Source organism: Triticum dicoccoides, chromosome 3B, assembly GCF_002162155.2.
Source record: "Triticum dicoccoides isolate Atlit2015 ecotype Zavitan chromosome 3B, WEW_v2.0, whole genome shotgun sequence".
NCBI classification, from domain to species: Eukaryota; Viridiplantae; Streptophyta; class Magnoliopsida; order Poales; family Poaceae; genus Triticum; species Triticum dicoccoides.
In genome coordinates this window covers 699,948,201-699,957,789 of record NC_041385.1, presented here as the reverse complement: position 1 = coordinate 699,957,789, position 9,589 = coordinate 699,948,201, and the positions used below count along the sequence as shown (strand labels likewise).

At 46.7% G+C, this 9,589-nt stretch overlaps 1 protein-coding gene across 1 annotated transcript; it reads left to right on the top strand.

Annotated features, from left to right (window-relative positions):
• The first annotated feature begins 2,871 nt into the window (after positions 1 to 2,871).
• On the top strand, positions 2,872 to 6,724 carry LOC119281886 (proline-rich receptor-like protein kinase PERK8). The gene is made up of 9 exons (XM_037562291.1): positions 2,872 to 3,058; positions 3,957 to 4,093; positions 4,215 to 4,312; positions 4,419 to 4,774; positions 5,049 to 5,456; positions 5,554 to 5,714; positions 5,800 to 5,873; positions 5,985 to 6,129; positions 6,214 to 6,724. The coding sequence occupies exons 1-9, from the start codon at positions 2,872 to 2,874 to the stop codon at positions 6,439 to 6,441; spliced, it is 1,794 nt and encodes a 597-aa protein (XP_037418188.1). The 3' UTR covers positions 6,442 to 6,724.
• Positions 6,725 to 9,589: the final 2,865 nt, after the last annotated feature.

Genomic DNA, 9,589 nt, shown 5'->3' with positions numbered 1-9,589 from the left:
CCGCCCCCTGCTAAACCTTCTACACCAATTTTGGAGGCGGGGGGTGCCCATTTTCCCCCACGGGCGAGCGGCCGGCGCCGAGGCAATGGATCCGCCCCGGAGCTCGCCGCGCAGCCTCGTAGCAGGTGAATTCGTTTGGCCTGGATGATGGTGAGCCACGGAACTGACAGAGGTGCAACCGTGCTTGCCGGCGCCGATGATTTGGAGCCATGGTGAAGAAGAGGTCTAGCAAATTGCTTCGGTCGGCAGCGGAGAAGAAAGGGGCGGCTGACTTCATTCTAGCCGATGGAATGACTTTCATGGAAGGTAATTTGAAGCCCGTTTGTTGTTTTAATCTTAGGGGCGGTGATATTTTACAAAAAAACTTAGGTGTGGATTTATTTCTTAGATGGATGATTGGAGTTCTTCGTCGTCATCTTCGTTGGATGATTCAGACATGGAGGAGACGATTTTGGACAATGATGTCATCCACCTTGTTGCATCTCATCGACAAATTTAAAGTCGATCCAAAGGGAAAGTGCCGCGGATCGACGGTTGGCCGACTTTGCATTTCGCGCAACCGAGCTCTGGGCCACAACATGCTCATTAAGGACTACATCACCGAGGTACCGACATATCTGGCTCATCTTTTTCGTAGGCGATATCGAATGTGTGGGTCTCCTTTTGTTAGCATAGTCGAATCTTGGGCTTAGTTCATACCAAAAAAATATCGACGGCAACGAGAATGATAGCATATGGCGTTCCGGCTGACTACCCCGATGGGTATCTTTGCATTGGAGAAGATACGACACTCAAATGCGTTCGAATGTTTGCGAAGACATTGATCTGGATTTTTGGTCCGGGGTATTTTCGAGCTCCAAATCAGGAGGACATAAATAAATTGATGGTGATTAATGAAGAAAGAGGATGGCTGGGCATGCTTTGAAGTGTGGATTGCATCATTGGAGGTGGAAGAATTGCCTGGTGGCTTGGCGGGGCAATACAACGGTCACAAACATAAACTAACTATTGTGTCGAAGCAGTGGCTTCACACGACTTGTGAATTTGGCATTGCTACTTTGGTTGTCGGGGTCACTCAATGATATCAATGTGTTGCAGTAATCTCCTCTTTTTGCTCAGCTAGCTAGTGGAAAAGCTCTAGTTTGCAACTATACTGTCAATGGACATGACTATACCATAGGGTACTATCTTGCTGCCAGTATTTATCCTCCATGGTCAACATTTGTGAAGATCATAAGTGACCCGAAAACCAACAAGCGCATTTTTTGCCCAAGCACAAGAAGCATACCGAAAGGATATTGAAAGGGCATTTAGCGTGTTGCAACCTCGGTTTACCATTTTTTGAGGTGTTGCTCGCTTACGGGATAAGAAATCCTTCAGCAATATCATGACTATATGTGTAATTCTACACAAGATGATCATCGAGGATGAGAGGGATTTAAACTAGAATTTCGATATGACAATGTTGGTAGCCCTGTGAAGCCTGCCAGTGACGCATATGAGATCAATGCATTTCTTGAGACCTACCAAAAGATTGAGAACAGTACTTCGTACTACCAGCTCCATGATGATTTTGTTGAATATCAGTGGCAACTCTATGGGAGATAGAGTCCCATTTTATTCTAATAAATTTCATATGTATTTGTGTGTGATTTAAATAATTATTTGCCTTCCCCCCATTTGTTGTGGTATTAACTATTCAAATTTAAACATTTGTTGTAATGAAGACGGTTGTTGTATTGTGATTTGCCTCGGACCATTTATAAGTTTGATTTACATTTTGATTCTATTAAGTTTATATTTGTTGAAAAACATGAATTTGCAAAGTTCCTGAAAATTTGTGGTACCGCGAGGCTTCCGGCACGGATCATATCCTGTAAAATCATGTCGCAAAAAAATTTCGGGACAAGTTTACATGATTTGTTACACCGGAGGCCTCACGGTACCGCATTTGTCTTTTTTTTCTTTTACATGCGGCCGTTGTATCAAATTTGCGGGATGTGATTTTAGCGGATCTGCTAGAGTTGCTCTAAGAGTTTCATCAGAGGTCATGTATGCAAAAGTCGAAGCACTTATATTAAATTTAGTTTTCTTTGGGGTCCTTCTAAAGGATGCGATGTAACCGAAATTGCAAACTCATGTCAGCTCCTAGGTCATTCGGGACCCTTATACAATTATTTCGCAATGGCAACACAACAAGCTCGATGACTAGGATGACATTTTTTCCCCCAAATAAAGTGAAATATTCAAAGAAGAGAAAGAGTGATTCGTAACCATAATTTACCTCAAGACGGAGGAAAGCACACGGTTGCGGAATTCATCCTGGAGTTAAAAACTTAAAATATGGAGCGAAAGGGACCAGCGGCTTATATAACGAGTTCGTTATACAGGCGAGCGCCCGCCCATTCCTGCTCCCTCCCTCGCTCCCTCGCCGTCTCCGCCGGCGAAAATCTCCGCCCGCGACGCGACAAGTGCAAGGCGCTCGACCAGCCGCCGCGTCGCCTCGGATCATCCTCCGGCCACCTCACTGGCAATGAGGTGCCCGCCATATATTCGCCGCGGGCGCCTTCGAGATGCCCCCCGCGCCAGCCGCCCCACCGAATGTACTCCGTGCTCTCGAGAATATACTCCGCGGCGCGCAGCCGTCTCCAGGTACTAATAGACTCGCTCCCGGCCGGCCGCGATGGCAGCAGGGACTCGCATCGCCGCCGCCGCCGCCGGGACGACCGGAGCAGGAGCAGCGGCACCAGCACCCCCATCAGCACGCCCGCGTCCATGTACTCCGCGCTCAGCCCGGTGGACACCCACGCCGTCGCCACCGCCGCGGCGGCCAAGCTCGCGATGGACGCCCCGGCCGCCGGGTCGGCCGCCATGCCCATCTCCCTGTCGCCGCTCCTCCCGCCGCCGCAGATGGTGGTGGTGGCGCTCGACGCCACCCGCGACCACCGCGAGGTGGAGGTCAGGATGTCGCTCAGGGCGCTCGTGGCCCGGGGCGACATACTTCGCGGCGGGGACTCCCTCCTCGTGCTCGGCGTTCTCCACTCCGTCACCAATCCGAGTGAGGGCCGAGCTCCCCCTTTAGGTCTCTATTTCCCGTCGGGTTACGGTCTCTTAGCCATTCTGCTCGACCTAACCCACTCTTGTTTAAATTGCTCTTTCTCGACCCTACATTCATCATTCGTGTGCTGAATTGAACTTCCCAAAAATGCTTCCTAGTTGCGATCGACCTCTGTAGTTGAGTATTGTGTTCATGCTTATACATAGGTGATAGACTGGTAGATTTGGAATGTCAGTGTGTCACATTGAAGTTGATTCTTAATTTCTGTCACCCATGTGCTAATTAGATTATCATTATAGTGGTCAGGTAGAAAATTTTATATGATGTCCTCTTCTTGTTAGAGTGTGTGTTAAGTTTGTTCATGCATGTCTGACAGATGCTTCCATGTATGTGCCGACTGGCTTTCAGTCCTGTTGGTCACTGTTTCACTCGTCATTTGGTAATAGATGTCCCTTGAAGAAGCATCATGGCATTTAGAATCACCAACATTGTAGAGAAGAGTGCCACTATTGAGCTTCATAAATGGTATAATGACAAGGAAAATCAACTTTAAAACAGCAGAATGAAACACATTCTGTGTAATAAATTACTAAAGTCAAGGTTGCATAAACATGTTTGTATGGGTGCAATTAGACTTTCCATTCTTGTTGGATAAGATAGACTGTTCATTCTTGTTTCAAGCGTATTATCTGAGTCAAGAAATTCCAGTAATACAGTGCTCTGTCCATTTTTTTTCTCAATCTGGCATTGAATTGTAGTGAGTGGTGCTATCTCATCCCCCTGATTATTGCTGTTGTTTGGGAATTTGCAGTCACTGTTCACTTTGTAGAGTATTAGCTCCTACTACTTCAAATTTACTGAAAAACTTATATCTGTTGTACTTCTTTTGCGTTATTAGTGGGATACCAAACCAAAGCATCTAGTGATTCTTTTGCCGGGACGAGCTTGCGGTACCTAGGTGATCAGGTTGCGAAGAAAGCTGAATACTACAAAGACAAGCTCCTCCAGGATGTGGAGGAGCTTCGCCAAGTGGGGGTGAGTAACATTTTCCTACACTCATTTTTCTGTCAGGATAAGTAGCTGCTTTACAAGTTGGACTTGCAACATTCTTGAAAACATTGGTTACATTCTGATGTTCATATTTTTTTTATTTCAGATTAGTGTGACCCTCAAAGTATGCCCTGGATCACCAGCGAAGGTTGTCATTATCCATGAAATCAATTCAAGTAAAGCTGCTTGGGTTGTACTAGATAGGTACTTGCATCATTTATTGTTTAATCATTTTTGGCATGCTATATTCCCAACGGAGCATTTGTTTGTTCAGTAGTTAAACTGGTATTGATTTATAATGAATTTATAGGCACTTCAGACGAGATTTCAAGCACTTCGAAAAGCACATAGCCTGTAAAGTTGCAGCATTTCAAGATAACCTGTCAGTGCAGACCTTGAAGTCAATTAGAACAAATCTATCAAGCAAAAGTATGGGGGAGATGAAGGACCTACAAAACTTAGTAGTGTCACTTGATCTAAGTTCCAAAACACTAGATACTGACAAGGTCCGTGTGTCGGTCAGGTCATCGCCTGTAAGTTACTTTGCCTCTCTAACCAATCATGAGATGTACTACACCCCCAGTGTGGTTGGTAGCAGCATCCAAGACTTCACACCGTCAATGAGCGTCGCGTCCATCCCGGTGATCGATGAGACTGAATTCAATGGTATGACATATTTCTTCAATTAAGCACAATCATAAAGTTGCAACTAGCTTATCTATTTTGCCGAAATGTTAAAACGGGACCTAGTAGTGCTTAAAAGGTAGAAAAGGTCTTTCTCATTCTAGTAGCTCATTCATGCAGAATTCAAGAACTTGCTTAAATATTTGTTCAATGTTGACCAAGTAGCTGTAGTTTTACCTTCCAAAACATAATGTTACACAGAACATCTACAATTTCATATTTACTAATACTACGCACGTTCCCCTGATCATTACAGCAAAATCTATTGAAGATAACATGATCGGCCACTACGATTCATCAGAAAGACCAGTTCTATGTGCTGGTTGTGGGCTAAGATCAGTTCTTTACATCAAGGAATCCATGAAATATCCTTTCTCAGAGATCCAATCTGCAACATCTGACTTCTCAAGTGAGAATTTGGTGGGCGAGGGCGGATTTGGGCATGTGTACAAAGGGAAGCTCAAGGATGGCCAGGTCATTGCAGCTAAGTTGCGTAAAGAAGCTAGCTCGCAGGGCTATACCGAGTTCTTCTCTGAAGTGCAAGTGCTCAGCTTTGCCCGGCATCGGAACATTGTCATGTTGCTTGGGTATTGTTGCAAAGAAAGCTACAACATCTTGGTGTACGAGTATATATGCAACAACTCTCTTGAGTGGCATTTATTTGGTACGTGCTTGGTATGCATAAAGTTAATTCATAATTTGAAGATGGTGACAAGCATAACCTTACCTTTGCTCTTTGCTTTTGCCACTTGATGAAATAGACAAGGCAGCTGGCTTACTGGAGTGGCACAAGAGGCATGCTATTGCCCTTGGTATAGCAAAGGGGCTGCGCTTCCTGCATGAAGAGTGTCGTGCCGGTCCAATAATTCACCGGGATTTGCGCCCAAGCAATGTACTGCTGACACATGACTTTGTTCCTATGGTAAGCTAGACCTCACTTCTTACTGGTACATTTGAAGATGCAAATCCTCATGAGTTCTGTTGTGATTACGTTCCGTCTTCCACAGCTTGGGGATTTCGGTCTTGCTAAATGGAAGGCTGTCAATGCATCTATTCATACAAGGGTTCTGGGGCAATCAGGGTGAGCATAAAACTCTAGTTCTTCCAATATTGTAAACTCTGTTCCATTCTATGCTACCCTTTTGCTCCTGTATTTCTGACAATGCCAGGATTTTCTTGTCATGTCCATCAGGTACTTGGCGCCTGAGTATGCTGAATATGGCATAGTTTCTGTCAGAACAGATGTGTATGCCTTTGGGATCGTTCTTTTCCAGCTGATATCGGGTCGCAAGGTGCTCGAGGAACATGAAGGACAGTGCACACACATACTGCAATGGGTATTCTTTTTTGTGGATTTTTTTCCCAACTTGCTTACAGTATACTTGCACCATTCATTTTCGCGTATCTCTGTAAATTTTCAGGCAGAGCCTTTGGTCGAGAGTCTTGCACTGCACGATCTAATCGACGAGCGCATTGCAGATACATACGACACGTATGGGCTGTATCATCTAGCCAGAGCAGCGTATCTCTGTGTCAGGACAAACCCGGAACAGCGGCCTTCAATGGGGGAGGTTGTCCGTCTTATCGAGACAGAGAATGAGCATATCAGGGATTTGTCCCGACAATTCATCCCACATTTCACCAAGTAAGAAAAATGAGATACTACGTAGAGCCCTCCCGGATGAGATACCTGAGGTTGGCTCTAGACGGGAGCCGAACCCAGGTCAGCAAGGATGCGCCACTGCGACCTTACCAGTCACATTTTACGAAGTGAAGAAACAGTCCGAGGAAATTCCTGAATACTGATTTCATCGCTGAAGTTTCTATGATGCTTGAAGAGGGATATCTCCGGTTCTCACCGGTGAAATCGCGACACGCATGTTACTGTCTGCTCCCCTGTTTTCTCCTTTCTCCTCCCCTTCTGTTTTGTTCTTCCACGCATAAAATGGTGTGTACATAGGGAACGAGTAGTTCCCTTATTTTTTTTCTGCCTTATGTTTGTAAATGAAATGCCGTTCTACCCGGGTTACTTTTTTGAGTTCGTGTTCCCTGGCCCTCATCTTTGCTAGCTAGTGTTCTTGTTGTGCATTTGTTGCTGTTGAAGAGTCTTGATCTGCAGGATGCAGGACAAGCCGTCGCGCCGCGACTTTTTTCCGTTGAAATGTTTTCTCAGCCCACTTCTTCTTCGGTACAACCCCCTGAAAACATCAACGGTCCAGATCGTCCTATACCCCTTCGCCTGAAAACTTAAAAAAGGGTAAGATGGTCATTGCCCCTGCCCCTCCCCCAGTCCCGCCCCCGCGACGTACCCGCGCGGCCCATCGACGTATGTATGTGTACGCGTTTTTTTACTGTGGCGACATACGTTCTTTTTACCGCGTAGGTGGTCAAGCGCGTCGGTGGTCAAACCGCGCGTCGCCCGGTGAAAGCGCGTCATGGCGCGTGAACTGCGGCCCGCCGCCCCGTCCCGTCCGTCCCCTCGTCTGCCGCCCCGTCCCGTCCGTCCCCTCGTCTGCCGCCCCGCCGCCCCGTCCCCTCGTCTGCCGCGCCACCGCCCTCGACTGTCGTCGAATTGATAGGCCAACAACCCGTCCGCCCGCTGCCCCGCCGTCTTCCTATAAATCTCACCCCCGTCCGCCCGTCGCCGCAAACACCGCTCCCCGCCCGTCGCCGCAAACACCGCTCCTCTCCCGTCTCCACCTCCCAAAAGGCCGCCGGCGACATGTCGTTCCACCACGGCAGCAGCTCCGGCACCGGCGGCGACGACGGACCCAGCGCGTGGCCGTCGAGCCTGAGCACGCCGGAGACGGAGGAGCTTTACCGGTTCGGGCTCCTCGTGCCGCCGGGTTGCCGTCTTCCGCATGACTGGAAGCTCGACAAGGACGGCTACCCGACGCGCGGGCCCGGCGCCACCGCAGAGGAGAAGCGGACCGGCGGCCGCAACAACATCGTCGGCTGTCACGCGTTCTGGGACGGCAAAGACTACGCCGCCGTCATCGGCGCGTACCGACTGGCGGAGTCCGGCGTCACGCCTGACCTCATCGGCGACCGTCGCCGCCTTCTTGTCCCGCGCCCCCGTCCAGCAGCGCGTGGCCGTCGGGCTCCTCCACCACCTGCGCCGGCGCCCGCCGACCCCCCCGCCCCGCCGGAGGTGGAACTGCCGCCGGAGCAGTTGGTTCTTCGGGAGGACGGCGATCCCGACGATACGCCGGGTTACCTCGTCGCCCTGCGCGCGTCGGCGGCTGCAGCGGCGGCTGCAGAGGCGGCGACGGCTGCAAGGGAGGCCGCCGAGCAGGCGACAGCGATCCAGGCGGCGGCGGCGATTCCGCCAGTGGTCCCGCAGGCGGAGGCGGAGGCGCCGGAGTCGTCGGACGACGACGTCATCGACTGGGAGCGGTTAGCCCAGGTCAGCGACGACGATGACGATGACGGCGGGGGTGACGGCGGTGACGTCGGGGAGGTCATCGATCTGTTGGCTAGCGACGAGGAGGAGTAGTAGTTTTTTTTAAATGTTCTAAGTATGAACTATGTATCATTTAGGTTCGACAAAACTCGTTTGGTTTCGGTACTGTTGAATGGACTATGTAAAATATCTCTATGTTCAATCTAGTTTGTTCGAGTCTTGTTTAAATTTGTCTTCAAAGTTTGCTCAAAAAATTAGCTAAATAATGAATGCTTATTTTGAGAAAAATTGAAAATTTTCCGACCCATGCATAAAAATGTTCACAATATATTTAAAAAATCTGCATCGAATATACATAGCACAGAATAAGGTATGCAATTATCGGAAAATTGTAGAATAAAAAAATCATGAAAACACATAAAATAAAAAATAAAAAGTGTATGTAAATGTTTATAAAGTGTTTTAGAAATGTTCAGATTTTGTTTAAATATGTCCATATAGCAAAGCCGGTGGATGAAAAAATTGAAATTTTGAAATAAAAATATAACAAATAAATTTTTCAAAAAAAAGGTGAGATATTTTAATTCATTAACATTTTCTGAAATATTATTAAATTCATTAAAATTTATGAATCAGAGAATATTTTTAAATTCATTAACATATATGAATGAATACAAGAATTTTTAAATTCATTTACATTTTCCGAAATATTTTTAAATTATTTAAATTTATTAACCAGAGAATATTTATAATTCATTAATATTTATGAATCCGAGAATTTTTGAATTCATTAACATTATCTGAAATAGTTTTAAATTCATTAACATATATGAATGAATACAAGAATTTTTAAATTCATTAACATATATGAATGAATACAAGAATTTTTAAATTCATTGACATTTTCCGAAATATTTTTAAATTATTTAAATTTATGAACCAAAGAATATTTATAATACATTAATATTTATGAATCCGAGAATTTTTGAATTCATTAACATTATCTGAAATAGTTTTAAATTCATTAACATATATGAATTTTCTGGAAAATGGTAGAAAATCCATACGGACTCGAAACGGGACAAATTTTTGCGTGCGTGCCCTGCTAGGGCACAGTAGCACGTGGAAAAAAAGTGGGCATGTTTGGCGGATGCGAAGCGGAGACGTGCGACTGAGGGTCCCCTCCGGCCATACCGAAACCACCCCCTTCCACAGCAAGTACCTGAGCGGTTTGACGGATTGCACCCAACTTCTGCGAGCGCGTGTGGGGCCCCACCCGGGCACCCCACGGCCAAAATGAACGAAATCCGACAACGAACGCACGTTGCGTCACGTCCGGGCAGTATTTTCTGGGTTTTCTGCCCGGAAAATGATAGAAAATCCATACGGACTCG

Bases quoted from the DNA above. Each gene is read 5' to 3' on its own strand.
- LOC119281886 (XM_037562291.1), top strand. From the start codon at position 2,872: ATGCCCATCTCCCTGTCGCCGCTCCTCCCGCCGCCGCAGATGGTGGTG. The intron at 4,094-4,214 runs GTGAGTAACATT...TTTTTATTTCAG, and splicing joins AGGAGCTTCGCCAAGTGGGG to ATTAGTGTGACCCTCAAAGT. The intron at 6,130-6,213 runs GTATTCTTTTTT...GTAAATTTTCAG, and splicing joins GCACACACATACTGCAATGG to GCAGAGCCTTTGGTCGAGAG.